A 25398-nucleotide genomic window follows, 5' to 3' on the forward strand; every position below is an offset into this window, starting at 1 on the left:
GCACGCTGCCTGAGGGCAGTGTTGTCCTCTCCTTGTGTCCTCTTGATTCATGCATGAAGACCCAGAGCCATTTTGAAAGCTCCTACTCTTTATGTTTTCACTCATTTTGAGAAATATAATAGCGTCGCTTCACAATTTTAACAAAATCTGTGCAAAAGTGAACTTTTAGGCCATTTAAGAGTTTTTATAAAGGTATGGAGTTAACCTTTTCCCTATGCAACATGTAATAGCTCTAACTTAAAAATCAGAATTCTCAAGATGTGAAGTTAATTTTCTTAGGAAAGAATTATGAAGTCAAGAGACCCTATCTAGTCAGTTCACCAAGAGGTGTCAATCAAGGGCACTCTTGAAAATTCTGATAGCCCAAGTTCTATTTTCCAATGGCAGTGCGAGATTCTCCTCCCAGATGGTTTCCTATTGGCTCTGAGATGTGGGCGGGGCCACCTATTCCTGGGGCTGCCAGTAGCTCCACCCCATTCCATGCAAATGAAACCAAAGCTCTGGTGAACTCACGTGATCAGTCAGGTGGTCCATGACACCCTCGCCCCACCCTAATGACATCACTACTCACTCAAAACTCTCACGAGAGTTTGCACAGATGCTGGTGAGAGGCTGGCTGGCCAGTCCACTGTAGCAGGAGTGGAGGTCAGCGGAGGAGGCTCATAGGGTCCCCCTACTCCTTCCCTAGAGCCTCCAGCCTAGCTTTGGACAAGGGCCCCAAGGGGCCTGTAGGACACTGCCCAGGGGTCCCATGCACACTCTCCCCCCATTGGCTGGCTGCACCAGCATGCAAATGAGGGCGCGCGTCACTTCCGGAGGCAAATCGAGCGCCATTTTCTCTTTCTGGCCGTGCTGGGAGGAGGGGACGGGGTCGCGGGGTGGGCGCGCGCTGAGGCGGGGGTCCCGCCGTGCGGGCGGAAGCGGGCGCGGGTGCGGCCCGGTGGGCGCGGCAACAGGCGGCGGGGAAAGCGCGGCGCTCTGGGCGCCCAGCGGTAGGTATGAACCTGGCCCGGCCCCGCGGGGACGCCCCCGGCCCGGCCGGCCTGGCCGCCAAGTCCCGGCGGCCCCGCCCCGCCCCGCCCACCCGCGGAGCTCTCCCGGCGCGGGTTCGCGGCCCGAGCGGCGCCCGTCGTCCTTGCGCGTCACGTGGGGGCCGGTGGGCGCCGCAGCTGCCGCGGGAGGGAGCGGGGGTCGGCGAGGTGCTGGCACCCGGGAGGGTTCCGCGGCCGGGGGAGGGGGGGAGGCGGCGAGGGGCCTGCACCGGGGAGGGCGCGCGCGGCGGGGCCGGTTTGGGGGCGCACCTCCCTCCCGCCCTCCGTCCTGGCGTCCACGCTTCTCCCCCGACGCGGGCGGCGAGGACGCCGCGCGCGCTGTTCCCCGAAGGCGAGGGCCGAGGCCGGGCGTGCGTGCGTGCGTGCGCGGGGTCTCTGTCCGAGCTTCCGTGGGGCCGCTGTGCAGATGTGGACGTTGGAGCCTTAGTTTCGCGTGCGGCTGCCGGCTGCGTGGGCACAGGTTCTGTGGCACTGTCCCACCGCACCTTGGCTTTGGGACGTCAGAAGCTGTTGGGTGCCAGCGCTGTGCACGGCTGCAGAATGATGAATAATTAAGTGTTCTATGCATTTTCTTTGAATCTGAGTTGAAGACTGAATGCTGTTGAAGCTGGTTTATTTGAGTGGGAGGGGGTGGGAGACGGGGATTATTTGCCCCGGCCGGAGGCGCGCGCGGCTCTTGCCGAGTAGTGCGGTTTGGGGGAGCGTTTGTGGGAGAGGTCATCTTTGGCTGCAGGTCAGGTTATTTATATGGGACTTATTTAGAGCTGTTATTGGGAAGTTGGCCATATTAGGAACGAACGTAGGTATTTCTGCCGGATTGGAACTTGGTCTTTAAGCATGGAAGTGACAGATCTGTACGTGCAAAGCGACCTGTGCGAGTCTGGAGGATGGGCCAGAGCGGGGAGGAGACAGTTCAGTTGTCTGATGGAGAGGTGGCCTAAGTTAGGGTGAAGAATTAGTGGCTTTTTAGGGGAGATGAAGGCGGAGTTGAGGCAAGAATTTCAGCTGAAGAGATCCTGGGACACGCATTAACTCCCATCTCCGTTTGCACTGTAATATTGCTGGGTGTGTGGTTGAGTCTCCGCGCGTGTCTTGCGCGATGGCCTCCACTCTGGCAGCCAAGCACCTTGTAGGGCAGTGAGTTCCATGGGAAGAATCTGAAAGGCCTGACTCGCTGAAGGGAAAGGATCTGTGTTTGAACCCAGGCCTTCTGAATCTTGCTTTCGTGCATGGCACAGACATTACGTTTTTTATGTTTTTTTTTCTTTTTAATGAAGGAAAAATAGCCCTGTTCCCAATAACCGGGACACCTCATGTAGAGCTGTAGTGTTAAAGCGAGCCCACTGCTTGTGTTCTGGGTGCTTTTCTGGCATTATAACTCCGTTCTCACAACTGTTCCCTGGAAAGGTTGCACTCTACCTGTTCTCAGGTGGGCATTTGAGGCCCCAATATAAAGAATTTGCAAAGATTACACAGCAGATTAGTTGTGGAGCTGCTTTGAACCCAGGCAGTACAGCTCCGAATTCTTGCGGGTGAGCCCATTGTGCAGTGTTGCCCCTCAAGTGAAATCCTTTCAGAACTTAAATTTCACAGGAAATCAAAACAAAGTTCTGTGGCTTAAAAAGTATTGTTATTACCTGAATGCCTTTATTTTTTGGAGCGTATTTTTTCCATAATGGAATATTCTTAAATGATCATGATACTAAAAAACAAAAGAAACCCTTTAAGTGCCCCTTGAGGAAATGACATTTTCTTGAGCATGTCAGTGGAATTTTTGGTAGTTCCATGTCTACCACACACTATGAAGCGAAAAGTAATGTACTGTGAACTGAGGTTGACAGGTTAGTGCAGCTGCATTAGCCTGCTGTCTCTTGATGGTGAAAGTGTGCCGAGAATAGATGGAGAACAGCATCTATAGAGAATACATAAGTATGAAAGCGTTACTTCTTTCTTAATTAATCCGCTGGGCATTTTGAATGGAATCTTGATCGTGGAATCAGTAAATTATGGTATCCTAGAATGAAAAGATTACAGTAAAAGTGAGCTGCTTTCGCCCAAAGCTACTGTCAGCAGACCAGGCATCTTGAAAGATTTGTTTTAAGGTTGTAAAGCTTCTGTAATTTGCCTGTTTTACTTTTTGTCATGCTTACTTGGGTCTCTAAAAGAACAAATTGCTAAAAAGGAATTTTTTTTTTAAGTACGGGATTTGTGTGCTTATTTTTGGGAGAACCACCATGGCAATGATGAGGGAATGGAAGCGCTTATATTTGAGGATAAAATGTTCCTATTCTCCAAATTCAAGAAAGAAGAATGACAGTTCCTTGGTCATACTCCAAACATTGAACAAGAAACTACAGAGCCTGTTTAAAACTTGCCCAATCACGGACAGCCTCATTTCTGTGTCCTCCTCCTGAGTCAGCCAGTCAGCAGCAGCCTGCAGAGATCCAACCTGTGAAAAATCAGCAGGTCCTAAACTTTCTTCCGGAAGTGCACCAGTCATGCTTCTCCAAACTCTGTGAAAAGATCAGCACTTGCTAAGTAAGGCCAGACTTCTTTGCAAGCAATACATTTGGCTTCCTTGTTTCAGTTACATGTGGATGATGGTCTTAACCTTGGATAATTAATAGCCAGCTTTGGGGAAAGAGCCCCAAAGGGTAGAGAGGATGGTGGGACTTCAAGGAGGAAATGAAAGCAAGTCTGATAGAGTGCGTGGAAAGCAGCTCTCAGAAGTGTTTGTTGAGGCTTGCTCTAGCCAGAGAAGCCAGCCTGGGCTTGAAAGTGACCCTGTGCTTAGTTTTTAGGAATGCTGTTATGAGGTTCCTGCCAGCAACTCTGTTAGAGTATGCTTTTGAAGGCTAGAACCCAAACAGTACATTTCATTTTTAATGGTTTTGTTAGTTTTTACTTTAATTCCTATGATTTTTAGATCCCCCAGTGCTAAAATGTAAATGATCCTTCAGTTTCCTTATACTGAGCCTAAGATACACTTTTCACATACCTTGTCTGAAAACTTCCCCATTGTACATCAGCTTCTTCAAAACTTCATGATTCCTTAGTTCTTCCCTCTTAATGTGTTAACCCTTCCTGTGTACTCTCACCCCATTTGATTCCACTCTGCCGTTTTTGGTTTTACTTACATCTTGCCAAATACATTCAGACTTTTCCTCCTTTTTCTCAGTCATTTTTGAGGCTGATTATTCACCTGGACTGTCTCGGGCTCCATAGCACTTTCTACATGTCTTGCAATTCTTACTGTTTTATATTTTTTGTTCATTTATTGTGAACATTTGCTACATATTATGCCCTGATAGGCCCATGCAAATAAAACATGATTCCTACCCTGAAGAACTTCAGTGTAGTGGGGGAGGTAGGGTTATAAATGGGTAATTGCACTGTGGTGAGATCAGTGCAATGAATGCAGAAGCTGGTTATCCTTGGAATGCCTAGGAGGGCCTGCATGCTTGTCCTGCAGGACAGGGGCTGCAAGGTGGGTGTGCAAGGGGATTGCTGACTCAGAAATTGTCCTGTGGAGTCTTGGGAGATACTGCCAGATTGTCCTCTAAGCATATAGATACTATGATTTTCCTACTCACCCTCCTACAGTGGGTGTTAGCAAGTTTTTAAAAGAATGTTTTGGTAATAAAAATTGGCATTCATATTTTACCTGGCATTTCTTTAACTTGACTGATTTTGTTTTTAGCTTTTATACATTAAAATGCTGTTTGAAAAAGGTATAGATTATAGAGTTGTGAGTACAATACAAAGAACTTTTTCCCCTGAATCATTTGAAAATAAGTTACCAAACATGATGGTATATTACCTCAAATATTGTCTATTTCCTACAGGTAAGAACATTCTCTTAAATCCCCAGAACACTACCATCAGAATCAGGAAAGTAATATAGTATTACCGTCTAATCCTCAGACCCCACTGAAGTCTTTCCATTTGCTCCAGTATCATCATTCATAGTAAAATAATTTAGTTAGGGTTGCACATTGTGTTTAGTCTCTTTTAATTATTAACAGTATCTCGGTGTTTTTCCCTGTGAAGTTTTTAGAAAAAGTATAATTCATTAATTTTAGTAAATTAATGAGTCATAGAGCCATCACCACGATCTTCTAGAATGTTTCCAGTGCTCCTAGAAAACCTACTTGGCGGTCACTACCCATCCTCACCCCCATGCTGCTGCTAATCTACCTTCTATCTCTAGATTGTTTTTTTCTGAACATTTCCTATCAGTGGAGTCAGACAATCTGAAGACTTTTCCATCTGGCTTCTTTCACTTAGCATAATGTTTTTGAGATCCGTTCATGTTGTGGCATGCATCAGGACCTAGTTTTTATTGCCAAGTATTGTTCTGCTGTGTGGACACACCACGTTTTGTGTGTTCATTCCCATTTGTGGAAGTTTACATTGTTGTGTCTGGATGTTATACCTGGACACTTGAATATTATAGGCTGTTTTTGTACAGTGCCTCCTAATTTGGGCTTGTCTGCCAGACTTGTGTGAATTACTCTTTTTCGCTTAGTTATTAATTATTTTGTGGGGAGAGGCTTGGAAACCACGTAAATATCCCATTCGTCCTCAAACTTTCAATTTATTATATCACCATGGATTCAAGGTTATATTCTAGCGGGTTATATTTTAGTTGCTGTTGCTCTTGGCTGTATACCAAACTACCCCAAACCTTTGTGGAATAAAATATTTTATTTAAAAAGCTCAGTAATTCTTTGGGTCAGGAGTTCAGGTGGGAGCAGGGGAGACGGCTTGTGTCTGTTCCACAATGTTTGGGGATTCTGGGAAGACTCCGAGGCTGGGGACGGCTTGACTGAGGGGCTCCAGAGGCATCTTAGATCCGGAGGTCGAGGTGGAATGCTTCCATGTGGGCCAGTTGGGCTTTCTCACAACATGGTCTGGACTCAAGAGGTGGTCGCCAGAGAGCAGGCAGAAGTGTGTGGCATTTTTAGGGCCTAGCCTGGGAAGTCACATAGCATTACTTCTGCTGTAGTTTTTTGATGAAGACAGCCATAAATTCTGCCCAGATTTAAGGGGTGTGGGCATAGATGCCCACACTTCTTGGGAGGGGGGAGTGTCAATGTCATATTTTAAGATCATGTGAGATGAGAGATACTGTTAAATTGTCTGGAAAATTCAGTGCCACTTTTTACTGTCATGTAATGAATGCCCCAGTTGCCCTGTGTTTGGCTTGGAACTTCTTCAAGCTGGTTTCTTTTGAGTCCTTTTGACTCGTCTTACCATTTCTTGAGCAATTTCCTTATTTTCTGACACAAGACATTATAGACTTATCCTGTCTTTTCCATTCTCCTGTCCTTGAATCAGCCATTTTTCTAAGGAGCCCTTGTTCTTACTAATGGAAAGAAGTGTTTAGAAAGTAAGATTTGGGCCTAGGAGTGCTCGCAGCTGCTGGGTTGTGTAGCTGCTTCCAGGCTCTCAGTGGACAGAGCTGTGGAAAACACACACACTCTTAAAAAACTATTTTTTATTGTGTATAAAAATAGTAAGGTCACACCCATACTTCTTACTCTGATCAAATACCATAGAGTTTATTTTAATTTTGTATCTTTTAAGATATTTTAAAAACAGCTTTATTGAGATGTATTTTACATACAATACAGTTCACTTTATACAATTCAGTGACTTTTAGTATTTTCACACACTCATGTATATTGTCACGACAGTTGATTTCAACACATTGTCATTCAAAATAAACCTCCCCTTAGCCATCACCTTCCAGTCCTCCTCAGCCCCAGGTGACCATTCTGCTTTCTGCCTATAAACTGGCTGTTCTGAACACTTCATGTAAACAGTCATACAGAATGTAGTCCTTCTTGTTTGGCTTCTTTCTGTCAGCATAATGTTCCCAAAAGGTTATCCACATTGGCACATAAGGCCGTACATTTCTTTCTTATGTCCAATTAATACTCCAGTGTATGGATGTGCCAGATTCTACTTATCCATTCATAAGCTGATGGACATTGGAGTTGTTTCCACTTTTTGGCTATTATGAGGAATGCTGTGAACATCCATGTGCAAGTTTTCATTTGGTTGATATTTGGAATCGCTGGTTCATATGGTATCCAAATGTTTTATCTTTTGAGGACCTACCAGATATTCTCCAACTGGCAGTGTATGAGAGATACCCAGTTTCTCCACATCCTTGCCAACACGTGTTCTTTTCTTTTTTAAAAATTATACCCATCATAGTGGGTGTAAAGTAGGATCTCATTGTCATTTTGATTTGCATTTCCCTGTGGCAGGTGTTTAGCATCTTTTCATTTGCTTAATGGCCATCTGTATATTATCTTTGGAGAAGTACTTCTTCAGATCCATGCCTTTTTTAAGTTGGGGTGTCTTAAGAATTCTTTATATATTCTGTATATAAATTCCTTATCAGAAATATGACTTGTGAATATTTTCTCCCATTTTGTGGATTCTCCTTTTGTATTTTCTTGACGGTTTCCTTCCAAGTTTTAATTTTGATGAAGTCCAGTTTGTGTATGTTTTTCTTTTGTTGCTGGTGCTTTTTGATATATCTAAGAATCCATTGCCAGATCCAAGCTCCTGAAGATATGCTTATGTTTTCGTCTAACAGTTTTAGAGTTTTTGCCCTTATGTGGTGATGTATAGTCCATTTTGAGTTAACTTTTGTTTGTGGTGAAGGAGAGTTCAATCTCATTTTTTTTTTGTATGTGGATATCTGGTTGTCCCAGCATAATTTTTTTGAAAATTATTCCTCTTGTTTTAGCTGTTAAAAAATACATGTGCTTATTACAGTTTTGTTTACTTCCCTTTTAAGGAAAATTTCAAAGATGTTTCAAATTCCTGTGGAAAATCTTGACAACATCAGGAAGGTGCGGAAAAAGGTGAAAAGCATTCTTGTGGATATTGGGCTTGACTACTGCAAGGAGTTGCTGAAGGTAAGAGAATGTAGCAGATCAAGAGAAGACAGAATTACCAGAGAGGCTGGGATTGGCCTTCTGGAGGTGAGATTTGAACTGGGGATTTTTGAAGAGTGGGTAAAATTCCTCAAGAGGAAATTGCTAACACAGCTGACGCTTGTCCAGTGAGAGGGTTAGGGGTGCCGATTCTTTGTGCAGTAGAAAATCCAAGTGTAACTTTTGACCCCCACTCACCGGACACTTAACTACTAATACCCTACTGTTGACCAGAAACCTTACTGATAACATAAAGTTGATTAACACATATTTTGTATGTTATATATATTATATACTGTATTTTTACAATAAAGTAGAGAAAATGTTTTTTCAAACTGTTGCAAATATCCTCCAATTTTTCCAATCTATTTATTGAAAAAAATCCATGTATGTAAGTGGACCTGCATGTTCAGACTAGTATTAAAGATGTACTGTCATTCAAAGGCCTGCATCATTAGTTACGGTTTATGTCTTTCTGACTTAAAGTAAACAATTTTAAGCTGTTTAAGTTTTTAAAGTTACTTTTAGGAGGGGCTTTTTATAGCCATTAGTTATAAAATACATTTGGTTTTGATATTTGAGGGGAATGTGTTGAATTATTTATCGTAGCAAAAGAAGACCATAACTTAATTTTCCAGTATTGCTTGAGTGACCAAAAAATGGGGTTGTATACCTGATACAATAAACTTTTCTTCTGATTTTTTAATTTAATAAATTCGATCTTACAAAAGTTTAAAAATGAAGGTTGCAGTCACTTTATTGATAAATTGTGTTCTCATATCATTTTATCCATATAACTTGAGAATATATGATTGGCATATGTAGTAAAGAAGTAAAAGTTGGTAAATAAGGCTTGCTGTGTATCCTCATGCCAGTGATAACAGTATTTTATTCATTACTATCCAAATAGCGTCTGTGCTTTGAATTTTTTAAACCTGTGAAGAATTTGACTTAAAGTATTTCTAGTTTGGGAGGGTTTCTGAATTTTCAAGTTTCAAACTTTAAATCAATTTGATTTTACTTATAAAAAGGCAGTCTGAAGTAAAGGACTACTAAGTACCAGGTTTCACATTAATGGTCAGAATTGATTTTTCCTCACAAGTAGACAAATTGTAATTTCTGAAGATCCCAGATACTTCTCTGTTCAGGCATTACCACCCTAGAGAGAACTTCCTTGTCAAATGCTGCCCTCTCCCACTATACTCTCTGCTCCTTTCCCTGCTCTGTTTTTCTCCAAGGTCCTCATGGTACCTGATGTTAATTATTTATTATCTGTCTCCCCAGTTTGAATGTAAGAAGACAAGGACCTCATTGTTCTTGACCTCATTGTTACATGTGATCAGAATTATGTCTGGCATGTAGACAGTTAACAAAAAAATACATTTTTTTGGTATCATTAATCTACACATGAGGAACATTATGTTTACTAGGCTCCCCCCATCACCAAGTTCCCCCCACAAACCCCATTACAGTCACTGTCCATCAACATAGTAAGATGCTGTAGAATCACTACTTGTCTTCTCTGTGTTGCACAGCCCTCCATGTGCCCCCTCCACCACATTATACATGCTAAACATAATGCCCCTTTCTTTTTCCCCCTCTTTATCCCTCCCTTCCCACCCATCCTCCTCAGTCCCTTTTCCTTTGGTAACTGTTAATCCGTTCTTGGGTTTTGTGATTCTGCTGCTGTTTTGTTCCTTCAGTTTTTTCTTTGTTCTTATACTCCACAGATGAGTGAAATCATTTGGTACATGTCTTTCTCCGCCTGGCTTATTTCATTGAGCATAATACCCTCTAGCTCCATCCATGTTGTTGCAAATGGTAGGATTTGTTTTCTTCTTAAGGCTGAATAATATTCCATTGTGTATATATATTTATATATGTACCACATCTTCTTTATCCATTCATCTACTGAAGGACACTTAGGTTGCTTCCATTTCCTGGCTATTGTAAATAGTGCTGCAATGAACATAGGGGTGCATCTGTCCTTTTCAAACTGGGCAGCTGCATTCTTGGGGTAAATTCCTAGAAGGGGAATTCCTGGGTCAAATGGTATTTCTATTTTGAGCTTTTTGAGGAACCTCCATACTGCTTTCCACAATGGTTGAACTAATTTACATTCCCACCAGCAGTGTAGGAGGGTTCCTCTTTCTCCACAACCTCGCCAACATTTGTTGTTGTTTGTCTTTTGGATGGTGGCGATCCTTACTGGTGTGAGGTGACATCTCATTGTAGTTTTAATTTGCAGTTGTCTGATGACTAGCGATGTGGAGCATCTTTTCATGTGTCTGTTGGCCATCTGAATTTCTTCTTTGGAGAACTGTCTGTTCAGCACCTCTGCCCATTTTTTAATTGAATTATTTGCTTTTTGTTTGTTGAGGTGCGTGAGCTCTTTATATATTTTGGATGTCAACCCTTTATCGGATCTGTCATTTACGAATATATTCTCCCATACTGTAGGATGCCTTTTTGTTCTATTGATGGTGTCCTTTGCTGTACAGAAGCTTTTCAGCTTGATATAGTCCCACTTGTTCATTTTTGCTTTTGTTTCCCTTGCCCAGGGAGATATGTTCATGATGAAGTCACTCATGTTTATGTCCAAGTGATTTTTGCCTATGTTTTTTCTAAGAGTTTTATGGTTTCATGACTTACATTCAGGTCTTTGATCCATTTTGAATTTACTTTTGTGTATGGGGCTAGACAATGATCCAGTTTTATTCTCTTACATGTAGCTGTCCAGTTTTGCCAACACCAGCTTTTGAAGAGGCTATCATTTCCCCATTGTATGTCCATGGCTCCTTTATCATATATTAATTGACCATATATGTTTGGGTTAATGTTTGGAGTCTCTATTCTGTTCCACTGGTCTGTGGCTCTGTTCTTGTGCCAGTACCAAATTGTCTTGATTACTGTGACTTTGTAGTAGAGCTTGAAGTTGGAAAGCAAGATCCCCCCTGCTTTATTCTTCCTTCTCAGGATTGCTTTGGCTATTCAGGGTCTTTGGTGTTTCCATATGAATTTTAGAACTATTTGTTCCAGTTCGTTGAAGAATGCTGTTGGTATTTTGATAGGGATTACTTTGAATCTGTAGATTGCTTTAGGCAGGATGGCCATTTTGATGATATTTATTCTTCCTAGCCAAGAGCATGGAATGAGTTTCCATTTGTTAGTGGCCTCTTTAATTTCTCTTAAGAGTGTCTCATTGTTTTCAGGGTATAGGTCTTTTGCTTCCTTGGTTAGGTTTATTCCTATGTATTTTATTCTTTTTGATGCCATTGTGAATGGAATTGTTTTCCTGATTTTTCTTTCTGCTAGTTCATTGTTAGTGTATAGAAAAGCAACAGATTTCTGTGTATTACTTTTGTAACCTACAACTTTGCTGAATTCAGATATTAGCTCTAGTAGTTTTGGAGTGGAGTCTTTAGGCTTTTTTATGTACAATGTCATGTCATCTGCAAATAGTGACAGTTTGACTTCTTCTTTACCAATCTGGATTCCTTGTATTTCTTTGTTTTGTCTAATTGCCATGGCTGGGACCTCCAGTACTATGTTGAATAACAGTGGGGAGAGTGGGCATCCCTGTCTTGTTCCCGATCGCAGAGGAAAAGCTTTCAGCTTCTCGCTGTTCAGTGTGATGTTGGCTGTGAGTTTATCATAGATGGCCTTTATTATGTTGAGGTACTTGCCCTCTATACCCATTTTGCTGAGAGTTTTTATCATGAATGGATGTTGAACTTTGTCAAATGCTTTTTCAGCATCTATGGAGATGATCATGTGGTTTTTGTCTTTCTTTTTGTTGATGTGGTGGATGATGTTGATGGATTTTTGAATGTTGTACCATCCTTGCATCCCTGGGATGAATCCCACTTGGTCATGGTCTATGATCCTCTTGATGTATTTTTGAATTCAGTTTGCTAATATTTTGTTGAGTATTTTTGCATCTACGTTCATCAGGGATATTGGTCTGTAATTTTCTTTTTTTGTGGAGTATTTGCCTGGTTTTGGTATTAGAGTGATGCTGGCTTCATAGAACGAGTTTGGAAGTATTCCCTCATCTTCTATTTTTTGGAAAACTTTAGGGAGAATGGCTATTATGTCTTCACTGTGTGTCTGATAAAATTCTGAGGTAAATCCATCTGGCACGGGGGTTTGCTCTTGGGTAGTTTTTTGATTGCCCATTCAGTTTCGTTGCTGGCAATTCATCTGTTTAGATTTTGTTTCTTCCTTGGTCAATCTTGGAAGGTTGTATTTTTCTAGGAAGTTGTCCATTTCTCCTAGGTTTCCCAGCTTGTTAGCATATAGGTTTTCATAGTATTCTCTACTAATTCTTTGTATTTCTGTGGGGTCCCTCGTGATTTTTCCTTTCTCATTTCTGATACTGTTAACTTGTGTTGACTCTCTTTTCCTCTTAATAAGTCTGGCTAGAGGCTTATCTATTTTGTTTATTTTCTCGAAGAACCAGCTCTTGGTTTCATTGATTTTTGCTATTGTTTCATTCTTCTCAATTTTATTTATTTCTTCTCTGATCTTTATTATGTCCCTCCTTCTGCTGACCTTAGGCCTCATTTGTTCTTCTTTTTCCAATTTTGATAATTGTGACATTGGACCATTCATTTGGGATTGCTCTTCCTTTTTTAAATATGCTTGCATTGCTATATACTTTCCTCTTAAGACTGCTTTTGCTGTGTCCCACAGAAGTTGGGGCTTAGTGTTGTTGTTGTCATTTGTTTCCATATATTGCTGGATCTCCATTTTGATTTGGTCATTGATCCATTGATTATTTAGGAGCGTGTTGTTAAGCCTCCATGTGTTTGTGAGCCTTTTTGCTTTCTTTGTACAGTTTATTTCTAGTTTTATGCCTTTGTGGTCTGAAAAGTTGGTTGGTAGGATTTCAATCTTTTGGAATTTTCTGAGGCTCTTTTTGTGGCCTAGTATGTGGTCTATTCTGGAGAATGTTCCATGTGCACTTGAGAAGAATGTGTATCCCGCTGCTTTTGGATGTAGAGTTCTGTAGATGTCTATTAGGTCCATCTGTTCTAGTGTGTTGTTCAGTGCCTCCGTGTCCTTACTTATTTTCTGTCCGGTGGATCTATCCTTTGGGGTGAGTGGTGTGTTGAAGTCTCCTAGAATGAATGCATTGCAGTCTTTATCCCCCTTTAGTTCTGTTAGTATTTGTTTCACATATGCTGGTGCTCCTGTGTTGGGTGCATATATATTTAGAATGGTTATATCCTCTTGTTTGACTGAGCCCTTTATCATTATGTAGTGTCCTTCTTTATCTCTTGTTATTTTCTTTGTTTTGAAGTCTATTTTGTCTGATATTAGTACTGCAACCCCTGCTTTCTTCTCACTGTTGTTTGCTTGAAATATGTTTTTCCATCCCTTGACTTTTAGTCTGTACATGTCTTTGGGTTTGAGGTGAGTTTCTTGTAAGCAGCATATAGATGGGTCTTGCTTTTTTATCCATTCCATTACTCTGTGTCTTTTGATTGGTGCATTCAACCCATTAACATTTAGGGTGACTATTGAAAGATATGTACTTATTGCCATTGCAAGCTTTAAATTCGTGGTTACCAAAGGTTCAAGGTTAGCCTCTTTAGTATCTTACTTTAGGGTACCTAACTTAGCTCGCTTATTGAGCTGTTATATACACTGTCTGGAGATTCTTTTCTTCTCTCCCTTCTTGTTCCTCCTCCTCGATTCTTCATATGTTGGGTGTTTTGTGCTGTGCTCTTTCTAGGAGTGGTCCCATCTAGAGCAGTCCCTGTAAGATGTTCTGTAGAGGTGGTTTGTGGAAAGCAAATTCCCTCAGCTTTTGTTTGTCTGGGAATTGTTTAATCCCACCGTCATATTTGAATGATAGTCGTGCTGGATACAGTATCCTTGGTTCAAGGCCCTTCTGTTTCATTGTATTAAATATATCATGCCATTCTCTTCTGGCCTGTAGGGTTTCTGTTGAGAAATCTGATGTTAGCCTGATGGGTTTCCCTTTATAGGTGACCTTTTTCTCTCTAGCTGCCTTTAAAACTCTTTCCTTGTCTTTGATCTTTGCCATTTTAATTATTATGTGTCTTGGTGTTGTCCTCCTTGGATCCTTTCTGTTGGGGGTTCTGTGTATTTCCGTGGTCTGTTCGATTATTTCCTCCCCCAGTTTGGGGAAGTTTTCAGCAATTATTTCTTCTAAGATACTTTCCATCTCTTTTCCTCTCTCTTCTTCTTCTGGGACCCCTGTAATACGGATATTGTTCCTTTTGGATTGGTCACACAGTTCTCTGAATATTGTTTCATTCCTGGAGATCCTTTTGTCTCTCTCTATGTCAGCTTCTATGCGTTCCTGTTCTCTGATTTCAATTCCATCAATGGCCTCTTGCATTCTATCCATTCTGCTTATAAACCCTTCCAGAGTTTGTTTCATTTCTGTGATCTCCTTTCTGGCATCTGGATATTGTCCTGTGTTCTCTGGTCTTTATTCTCGGAAGGGTTGTCTTTGTTATATTTTCATAGATATATGTGGTTTTGGGAGGAGATTTCCGCTGCTCTGCTCACGCCGCCGTCTTCCGCCCCTCCCCTGATGTCTGATTTTCTGGGCGGGCAGTTATGTGTATTACAGGCTCAGCTCATTGTTGGAGGATGGTGGGCTGTATCACACAAGGTGTCGTCGACTGTCTGCTGGGTCTGGGTGTGCAAGCACACTGCTATGGCTTCCTGGTGCCCCCCTTCGCGAGGCGCTGGGTTCTCTCAGGTGCGGAAGTGGTCTGGATATTGTCCTGTGTCCTCTGGTCTTTATTCTAGGAAGGGTTGTCTTTGTTATATTTTCATAGATATATGTGGTTTTGGGAGGAGATTTCTGCTGCTCTACTCACGCCGCCATCTTCCCTGTAGTCCAGGAAGTTTTGAAATAGGGAGATAGGAGCCCTCCAACTCTGCTCTGTATCTTTTTTCAATACTATTCTATTTAGAGCCACTTGTGCAGTTCCAAATGGGTCTGAGGATCAGCTTTTCTATTTCTGCAGAAAAGACTCTTTGCATTTTGGTAGGAGTTGTGTTGTTGGTCATCTTGGGTATTACTGACATCTTCACTGTGTTCCTGCCTGTGAATGTAGGATGTTTCCTGTTTACTTAGATCTTTAATGTCTTTCCATTCTCTTTCATAGTTTTCAGTGTACAACATTTTCACTTCTTTGGTTACATATATACCTAGGCATTTTATCATTGTAATTGGAATGCTCTTAATTTCATTTTCAGAGTTTTCATTGCAGGTGTGTAGAAACACAACTGACTTTTGTATGTTGATTTTGTATCCTGAAGTTTTCCTGAATTTATCATTACCCCTGGTTGCTTTCTGTGCATTCTTAGGCATTTTCTACATGTAGAGTCATGTCAGCTGTGAATAGAAATAGTTGTACTTTCCTTGCAGTCTGGATGCCTCTAATTTCTGCTTTTTAACCTAATTGCTCTGGCTAGAATCAAGTACAGTGCTGAACAACAGCGGTGAAAGTGGGCATGCTCACCTTGTTCCTGCTCATAGGCGAGCATCACGGCTGTCACAGATGCCCTTTATCCTGTTAAGGAGGTCCTCTTTTTTACTTAGTTTTCTGATTGGGGTTTTTTTTTTTTTTTTCATGAAAAGGTGTTGGCTTATGTCAGATGTCTTCTCTGTGTCAGTTGAGGAGATACGTGGATTAGTTTCCCTTCATCCTTTCCATGTAGTATCTTAGATCAGGGGATTTTCTCATGCCGGGCCTCTGCCTTGCATTCCTGGTTTTAATCGCACAGTGTGTAATCTTTTTAATATTGGTAAGATTTTGCTTGCTAGTATTTCATTGAGGATTTTCATCTTTATTCATAAGGAATACTTACTGTAGTTTTTTTTTTCTTGTGTTTTTATCTGGCTCTGGTATTGGTGATGCTAGCCACATAGCCTCCTCTTCTCTTTTTTGGGGAGGAGTTTGAAAAGAATTTGTATTAATTCTCCTCTGAATGTTTGGTAGAGTTCACCAGGGATGTGAACTATTTTGGTTGCTATTTCAATCTCTACTTGTTATGGTCTGTTGAAATTTTCTATTTCTTCTTGAATCAGCTTAGATAAATTGTGTGTTTCTACAAATTTGTCCATTTCATTTAGTTTATTTGTCTCATTTGCATATTTTTAACAACCCTCAAATCATATAATCACCATTATTTCTGTGGTGATAACATTTAAGATCTCTCTTAGCAGCTTTCAAATACACAGTACACTGCTGTCAACTGTAGTTACCGTGCTGTTCATTAGATTCCAGAACTTACTCATTTTATAACTGCAAGTTGGTACCAGCATCTCATTTCCTTGTCCTCCCACAAATCTACTCTCAGTTTCTGTGAGTTTGGCTTTTTTAAATTCCTCAGGTAAGTGATAACATACAGTTTTTGTCTTTCTCTGACTTACTTCACTTAGCATAATGTGTTGAGGTTCATCCAGGTTGTCTCAAATGATTGTCTCTTTTTGGGTAATATTCATGTGTGTGTGTGTATGTGTGTGTGTGTGTGTGTGTGTGCACGCACGCGCGCATGCCTGTGTCATCCACTGATAGAGACTTAGGTTGTTTCATGTCTTGGCTGCAGTGAGCATGGTATACAGCCATCTCTTCAAGGTAGTGGTTCCAGTTTCTTTGGATATGTGCTGGAAGTGGGTTGCTGGGTCACACAGTTGTGTTCTTCTATTTTGAGGAGCCTCTGTGCTGATCTCCTTAGTGGCTGTGTCAGTTTCCTTCCCCACCAGCAGTGCATGGGGGGCCCTTTCTCCACATCCTTGCCTGTATTTGTTCTCTCTAGTCTGCTCTCCTTTAATTCAATTTTTTATTTTTAAGTGAAGTATAGTTGACATATATTAGGTTCAGGTGTACAACATAGTGATCTAACATATGTACACTATGAAGTGCTCACCACTGTGAGTGTAGTTATTGCTTGTCAGCATACAAAGTTATTACAGTGTCATGGCTGTATTCCCCACGACTTACCTACTTAATAACTGGAATGTGTGTGTATGGTTGTTGATAGTGTTCTTTTCTGATCCTTTATTTCTGTAAGGTCAGTTGTGATGCCCCCACTTCCATTTCTGATTTTATTTATTTTTATCCTCTCTCTTTTTTGTGTCAGTCTAGTTTTTCAAAGAAACAACTTGGTTTCTTCACTTCTCTCGTACTTATCTTTGCTCTTTTCCCATGTCATTTTAACTTCAATGTGTAGCCAGGGTTAGAGGAACCCTCTCTTAAATTAAGTTCTCTCTACTCTTGAATCAGTTTTGAACACTGGAAAGCTGAGAATTAGATCACGTGAGCTTTCACTGCATTATATTTTGATGCTATACCATAGTCATGTGACATTTTCTACTTCATTTGTCCTTAATATGTTTTTTTTTAAATTAATTTTATTTTGGTATCATTAATCTACAGTTACATGAAGGACATTATGTTTACTAGGGTCCCCCCTTCACCAAGTCCCCCCGACATACCCGTTCACAGTCACTGTCCATCAACATAGTAAGATGCTGTAAAATCACTACTTGTCTTCTCTGTGTTGCACAGCCCTCCCCGTGCCCCCCCCCCACATTATACATGTTAATCGTAATGCCCCCTTTCTTTTTTCCTGCCCTTATCCCTCCCTTCCCACCCGTCCTTCCCCAGTCCCTTTCCCTTTGGTAACTGTTAGTCCATTCTTGGGTTCTGTGCTTCTACTGCTGTTTTGTTCCTTCAGTTTTCTTTTGTTCTTATACTCCACATATGAGTGAAATCATTTGGTACTTGTCTTTCTCCGCCTGGCTTATTTCACTGAGCATAATATCCTCTAGCTCCATCCATGTTGTTGCAAATGGTAGGATCTATTTTTTTCTTATAGCTGAGTAGTATTCCATTGTGTATATGTACCACATCTTCTTTATCCATTCAACTACTGATGGACATTTAGGTTGCTTCCATATCTTGGCTATTGTAAATAGTGCAGCGATTAACATAGGGGTGCATCTGTCTTTTTCAAACTGGAGTGCTGCCTTCTTAGGGTAAATTCCTAGAAGTGGAATTCCTGGGTCAAATGGTATTTCTATTTTGAGCATTTTGAGGAACCTCCATACTGCTTTCCACAGTGGTTGAACTAATTTACATTCCCACCAGCAGTGTAGGAGGGTTCCCCTTTCTCCACAACCTCGCCAACATTTGTTGTTGTTTGTCTTCTGGATGGTAGCCATCCTTACTGGTGTGAGATGATATCTCATTGTGGTTTTAATTTGCATTTCTCTGATGACAAGCGATGTGGAGCATCTTTTCATGTCTGTTGGCCATCTGAATTTCTTCTTTAGAGAACTGTCTATTCAGCTCCTCTGCCCATTTTTTAATTGGATTATTTGCTTTTTGTTTGTTGAGGTGTGTGAGCTCTTTATACATTTTGGATGTCAACCCTTTATCGGATCTGCCATTTATGAATATATTCTCCCATACTGTAGGGTACCTTTTTGTTCTATTGATGGTGTCCTTTGCTGTACAGAAGGTTTTCAGCTTGATAAAGTCCCATTTGTTCATTTTTGCTTTTGTTTCCCTTGCCCGGGGAGATACGTTCAAGAAGAGGTCACTCATGTTTATGTCTAAGAGATTTTTGCCTATGTTTCTAAGAGTTTTATGGTTTCATGACTTACATTCAAGTCTTTGATCCATTTCGAATTTACTTTTTTGTATGGGGTTAGACAGTGATCCATTTTCATTCTCTTACATGTAGCTGTCCAATTTTGCCAGCACCATCTGTTGAAGAGATTGTCATTTCCCCATTGTATGTCCATGGCCCTTTTATCGAATATTAGTTGACCATATATGTTTGGGTTAATGTTTGGAGTCTCTATTCTGTTCCATTGGTCTGTGGCTCTGTTCTTGTGCCAGTACCAAATTGTCTTGATTACTGTGGCTTTGTAGTAGAGCTTGAAGTTGGGGAGTGAGATCCCCCCCACTTTATTCTTCCTTCTCAGGATTGCTTTAGCTATTCGGGGTCTTTGGTGTTTCCATATGAATTTTTGAACTATTTATTCCAGTTCATTGAAGAATGCTGTTGGTAGTTTGATAGGGATTGCATTCAATCTGTATATTGCTTTGGGCAGGATGACCATTTTGACGATACTAATTCTTCCTAGCCAGGAGCATGGGATGAGTTTCCATTTGTTAGTGACCTCTTTAATTTCTCTTAAGAGTGTCTTATAGTTTTCAGGGTATAGGTCTTTCACTTCCTTGGTTAGGTTTATTCCTAGGTATTTTATTTTTTTTGATGCTATTGTGAATGGAATTGTCTTCCTGATTTCTCTTTCTATTAGTTTATTGTTAGTGTATAGGAAAGCCACAGATTTCTGTGTGTTAATTTTGTATCCTGCAACTTTGCTGAATTCCGATATTAGCTCTAGTAGTTTCGGAGTGGAGTCGTTAGGGTTCTTTATGTACAGTATCATGTCATCTGCAAATAGTGACAGCTTAACTTGTTCTTTACCAATCTGGATTCCTTGTATTTCTTTGTTTTGTCTAATTGCCGTAGCTTGGACCTCCAGTACTATGTTGAATAACAGTGGGGAGAGTGGGCATCCCTGTCTTGTTCCCGATCGCAGAGGAAAAGCTTTCAGCTTCTCACTGTTCAGTATGATGTTGGCTGTGGGTTTATTATATATGGCCTTTATTATGTTGAGGTACTTGCCCTCTATACCTATTTTGTTGAGAGTTTTTATCGTGAATGGATGTTGAATTTTGTCAAATGCTTTTTCAGCATCTATGGAGATGATCATGTGGTTTTTGTCTTTCTTTTTGTTGATGTGGTGGATGATGTTGATGGATTTTTGAATGTTGTACCATCCTTGCATCCCTGGGATGAATCCCGCTGGTCATGGTGTATGATCCTTTTGATGTATTTTTGAATTCGGTTTGCTAATATTTTGTTGAGTATTTTTGCATCTACGTTCATCAGGGATATTGGTCTGTAGTTTTCTTTTTTGTTGGGGTCTTTGCCTGGTTTTGGTAGTGGGGTGATGTTGGCTTCATAGAATGAGTTTGGGAGTATTCCCTCCTCTTCTATTTTTTGGAAAACTTTAAGGAGAATGGGTATTATGTCTTCTCTGTATGTCTGATAAAATTCCAAGGTAAATCCGTCTGGCCCGGGGATTTTGTTCTTTGGTAGTTTTTTGATTACCGCTTCAATTTCGTTGCTGGTAATTGGTCTGTTTAGATTTTCTGTTTCTTTCTGGGTCAATCTTGGAAGGTTGTATTTTTCTAGGAAGTTGTCCATTTCTCCTAGGTTTCCCAGCTTGTTAGCATATAGTTTTTCATAGTATTCTCTAATAATTCTTTGTATTTCTTTGGGGTCCTCCGTGATTTTTCCTTTCTCGTTTCTGATTCTGTTGATGTGTGTTGACTCTCTTTTCCTCTTAATAAGTCTGGCTAGAGGCTTATCTATTTTGTTTATTTTCTCGAAGAACCACCTCTTGGTTTCATTGATTTTTGCTATTGTTTTATTCTTCTCAATTTTATTTTATTCTTCTCTGATCTTTATTATGTCCCTCCTTCTGCTGACCTTAGGCCTCATTTGTTCTTCTTTTTCCAATTTTGATAATTGTGACATTAGACCATTCATTTGGGATTGTTCTTCCTTCTTTAAATATGCCTGGATTGCTATATACTTTCCTCTTAAAGTTGCTTTTGCTGTGTCCCACAGAAGTTGGGGCTTAGTGTTGTTGTTGTCATTTGTTTCCATATATTGCTGGATCTCCATTTTGATTTGGTCATTGATCCATTGATTATTTAGGAGCATGTTGTTAAGCCTCCATGTGTTTGTGAGCCTCTTTGCTTTCTTTGTACAGTTTATTTCTAGTTTTATGCCTTTGTGGTCTGAAAAGTTGGTTGGTAGGATTTCAATCTTTTGGAATTTTCTGAGGCTCTTTTTGTGGCCTAGTATGTGGTCTATTCTGGAGAATGTTCCATGTGCACTTGAGAAGAATGTATATCCCGCTGCTTTTGGATGTAGTTCTGTAGATGTCTATTACGTCCATCTGTTCTAGTGTGTTGTTCAGTGCCTCTGTGTCCTTACTTATTTTCTGTCTGGTGGATCTGTCCTTTTTAGTGAGTGGTGTGAAGTCTCCCAGAATGAATGCATTGCATTGTATTTCCTCCTTTAATTCTGTTAGTATTTGTTTCACGTATGTTGGTGCTCCTCTATTGGGTACATATATATTTATAATGGTTATATCCTCTTGTTGGACTGAGCCCTTTATCATTATGTAATGTCCTTCTTTATCTTTTGTTATCTTCTTTATTTTGAAGTCTATTTTGTCTGATACTAGTATTGCAACACCTGCTTTATTCTCTCTGTTGTTTGCATGAAATATCTTTTTCCATCCCCTGACTTTAAGTCTGTGCATGTCTTTTGGTTTGAGGTGAGTCTCTTGTAAGCAGCATATGGATGGGTCTTGCTTTTTTATCCATTCTATTACACTGTGTCTTTTGATTGGTGCATTCAGTCCATTTACATTTAGGGTGATTATTGAAAGGTATGCACTTATTGCCATTGCAGGCTTTAAGTTTGTGGTTACCAAAGGTTCAAGGTTAGCTTCTTTACTATCTTACTGTCTAACTTAACTCGCTTATTGAGCTATTATAAACACGGTCTGATGATTCCTTATTTCTCTCCCTTCTTATTCCTCCTCCTCCCTTCTTCATATGTTGGGTGTTTTGTTCTGTGCTCTTTTTAGGAGTGCTCTCATCTAGAGCAGTCCCTGTAGGATGCCCTGTAGAGGTGGTTTGTGGGAGGCAAATTCCCTCAACTTTTGCTTGTCTGGGAATTGTTTAATCCCTCCTTCATTTTTAAATGATAATCGTGCTGGATACAGTAGTCTTGGTTTGAGGCCCTTCTGTTTCATTTCATTAAGTATATCGTGCCATTCTCTTCTGGCCTGTAGGGTTTCTGTTGAGAAGTCTGATGATAGCCTGATGGGTTTTCCTTTGTAGGTGACCTTTTTTTTCTCTGTGACTGCCTTTAATATTTTGTCCTTGTCTTTGATCTTTGCCATTTTAATTATTATGTGTCTTGGTGTTGCCCTCCTTGGATCCCTTGTCATGGGAGTTCGGTGTAACTCTGTGGTCTGAGAGGCCATTTCCTCCCCTAGTTTGGAGAAGTTTTCAGCAATTATTTCTTCAAAGACACTTTCTATCCCTTTTTGTCTCTCTTCTTCTGGTACCCCTATAATGTGGGTATTGTTCCGTTTCGATTGGTCGCACAGTTCTCTTAATATTCTTTCGTTCCTGGAGATCCTTTTCTCTCTTTTTGCCTCAGCTTCTCTGCGTTCCTGTTCTGTTTTCTAGTCCATTAATGGTCTCTTGCATCTCGTCCATTCTGCTTTGAAGTCCTTCCAGAGATTGTTTTATTTCTGTATTCTCCCTCCTTAGTTCTTGCATATTTCTCTGCAAGTCCATCAGCATGGTTGTGACTTTTGTTTTGAATTCTTTTTACAGGAAGACTGGTTAAATCTATCTCCCCAGGTTCCTTCTCAGGGGAAGGTGTAGCAGATGTCGAAGCTGTCTGGGTTAGTCTGGTCTGGATCAAATTTTATTGCCTTTTCATGTTGATAGGTGCAGTGGTATGCTATTGAAACGTCTGTCAGCTGGGAGAGCCTAGACTTTTTCCAATTGCTCCTGGCCTTTCTTTACTGGGACAACTGCGACCCCTAGTGGCTTATGTTGGGCAGTTGCGTGTAGACTGGGTCTCTGTATTTTGCCCGGCGAGTATGTAGGAAGCTCCCTTGCTGTGGGCGTGGCCAGCCTCAGGCGGCTGCTCTGCTATGGCGGGGCCCCGGGAGGGGTAATGGACGGGGAGCTGTTTGGCTGTTTACCTCTGTGAGGGGGTCTCAGAGCTATTGCCCAGGGGGTTGGTGCGCCCGGAGTTCCCTGGAATTTCCAACTGCTGGACTGTGACCCGGGATGCTTCCGTTCAGCTGTGGGGTCCCTGTCTCTTTAAGACTTTAAAAAAAAAATAAAAAAGACCTTCTTTGTCCCAGGAGCGCCGGCTGCGGGACCTGCTCACAGGTCTTACTGTCCTGCTTCCCTAGTTTCCGGCACCCCACGCATGCACTGTGTGTCTGCGCTCTGGTGCGGATGGCTGGGGCTGGGTGTTAGTAGTCCTGGGCTCCGTCTCCCTCCTGCGCCGACTTCTCTCCTCCCGCCGGGAGCTGGGGGGAGGGGTGCTTGTGTCCCGCCGGGCTGCGGTTTGTATCTTACCCCTTTCTCCAGGCGCTGGGCTCTCGCAGGTGTGTATGTGGTCTGGCTGTTGTCCTGTGCCTTCTGGTCTCTCTTTTAGGGATAGTTGTATTTGTTGTATTTTCCAAAATATGTATGTTTTTGGGAGGAGATTCCCACTGTCCTACCCATGCCGCCATATTGGCTTCGCCTCCCTTAATATGTTTTTGGTCACATTCATTATTTTACTCAGAATCCCCCACATAAAATCTGACAAGAAGTTCCTTTTGAGAAATAGTGCTACGAGAGTATTTGGCATATCTGAGTGGGCTGGCCCCATAGCACGCATCCACCTGATCAGCCTTTTCTGGTTTTTGGTCAGTCCAGTCAGCCCAGCCCATCCTGTGGATAGTGATGTTTCACTCATTAAAACGTAGGGAAACGAGTAGTGGGTTGCTTGATTTTAAAACACATGCAAACGTAATGAACAAGAGAGTGGAAAAGGCACTCTTTTTTTTCTGTGTGTGATGTGTTAATTGGACTAGAGATTCCTCTGTGTGCTGTGGGCCCTTGAGGAATCGGGAAGTTAGGGAATTACTGTAGCTTCTCTGGTAGTTTGGAAATTCACATGTGAGTTAAGCATTGTTTGAGAATTGAGCAAGTCATCTCTCCCGTTAAATCACTGGTCTGTTTCAGGTGTTCCTACATACCGATGGGATTGATAATGCCTGAATTTGTCCAAAAGAACTACTGGTCTAGTTGTTTCTGTGTTATCATATTTTCTCAGCTAACAGTTACTGTCAGGGAGGCCAGAAATCTTTGATGTTCAGGAAATGGTAGGGAAAAATAGTGGTTAAAACAGAAGGTCCCTAGATTAGGGTTTCAAAGTATCTAAGATTTACTGCGGGCAGGATGAGGTAGAAGGGAATTAATGTTGGCTGTTGAGTAGAAATGTGGATCCATGATCATTTTTATCAACTTGAGGGTAATTATCTTGTTGCACTTTTTTTCTTAACAACCTCCTGTTGCTTTCTGTCTCCTCCAGAGCTCTTTCTGGAGGTGGCCTTGTTCTCCCTTCTTAGAAAACCTCCAGGAAGATGGCCTTTGGTATAGAAATTTGAGTCCACTTACTCTCAGTTCTTTGCGCCATCGCATCACGTTCAGCCTTGTTCAGAGTGGCCGTGTCCAAGGTACCTGCACCCCTGAGCTCCTGCTCCTCTCCACTTCACTTCTATGCAAGTTCATAGATTCGATAGAGTTGTTTAAACCAATGTTTACAAATTTTGGGTTGCTGCATCTGAATCAGGGATGCTTTAAAAAAAACTGATGCCCTAAGCCTACCTCTGTCACAATCTGTGGAGACCTACGTATGTATAGATTAAAAAAAACTTACTAACCTATGTTTCTACATCTTATCTATAAAAATGTATTGAAATATTGTCATACCTTCTTCCATTTATCTCCTAATTTTTTTTCTTATTAGCTCTTATTTTGCAGCACGTGACACTGTGAAACACACCTCCCTTTAAACTCTTCTCCCTTATCTCCTGTGACAGGACATCACTGTTCATTCATTTTCAGAATTTTCCTGTGAAAATTTAAACTTACAGGAATGTTGAAAGGATTGTATAGTGAAAACCCATCTACATACTACTTAAATTTTACAAAATGAGCTTTTACATATATATATTTATATAAACTAAATATAAATATATAAAAAATAAATATAAAACATATATATAAATGTGTGTATATATACACATACATATGTGTACACACACGCACATGTATGTGTCCACCCATCACTTAATCTTATTTTTTAATGCATTTCAAAGAAAATTACAGGCATGGGTACACTTAACTTTTAAACTCTTCAGCATATGTATCATTAACTAGAGTTTAGTGTTTGTAGGTACTTTTTTGGAGAGGAGGACACTTTCCTTGCTCTGAAATGCACCTTAAACATCTCCACAAACGATTTGACATGCGTATACTCATGTACTACAAACCACTGTTAAGGTACAGAACAATGCCATCCAGAAATTTCCTGCAAACCATTTCCCAGTCAACCCCTGCCCCTGCCCCACTGGCCACTGCTGTTCTGAAAGGTTTCAGTATAATATTTGACTGTTTTCTATAGTTTTGTGTAATTGGAATAGTATGTACTCC

General features: G+C 41.1%; 1 protein-coding gene across 4 annotated transcripts in view; it reads left to right on the plus strand.

The window, feature by feature from the left end:
* Positions 1-625: 625 nt before the first annotated feature.
* The window catches only part of ADNP2 (ADNP homeobox 2), a 36129-nt gene continuing 11356 nt past the window's right edge, over positions 626-25398 (plus strand). The window contains exons 1-3 of one of the 4 annotated variants that reach the window (XM_057504313.1): positions 627-992; positions 3355-3590; positions 7870-7990. In XM_057504313.1, coding sequence (XP_057360296.1) covers positions 7883-7990 — 108 coding nt within the window. In that variant the 5' untranslated portion in view covers positions 627-992; positions 3355-3590; positions 7870-7882. Of the gene's footprint in view, positions 997-3354; positions 3591-7869; positions 7991-25398 lie in introns of all 4 variants that reach the window. The other 3 variants (XM_057504312.1, XM_036884237.2, XM_036884236.2) reach the window with 3 other exon arrangements.

Source organism: Manis pentadactyla, chromosome 6 (genome assembly GCF_030020395.1).
Source record: "Manis pentadactyla isolate mManPen7 chromosome 6, mManPen7.hap1, whole genome shotgun sequence".
NCBI classification, from domain to species: Eukaryota; Metazoa; Chordata; class Mammalia; order Pholidota; family Manidae; genus Manis; species Manis pentadactyla.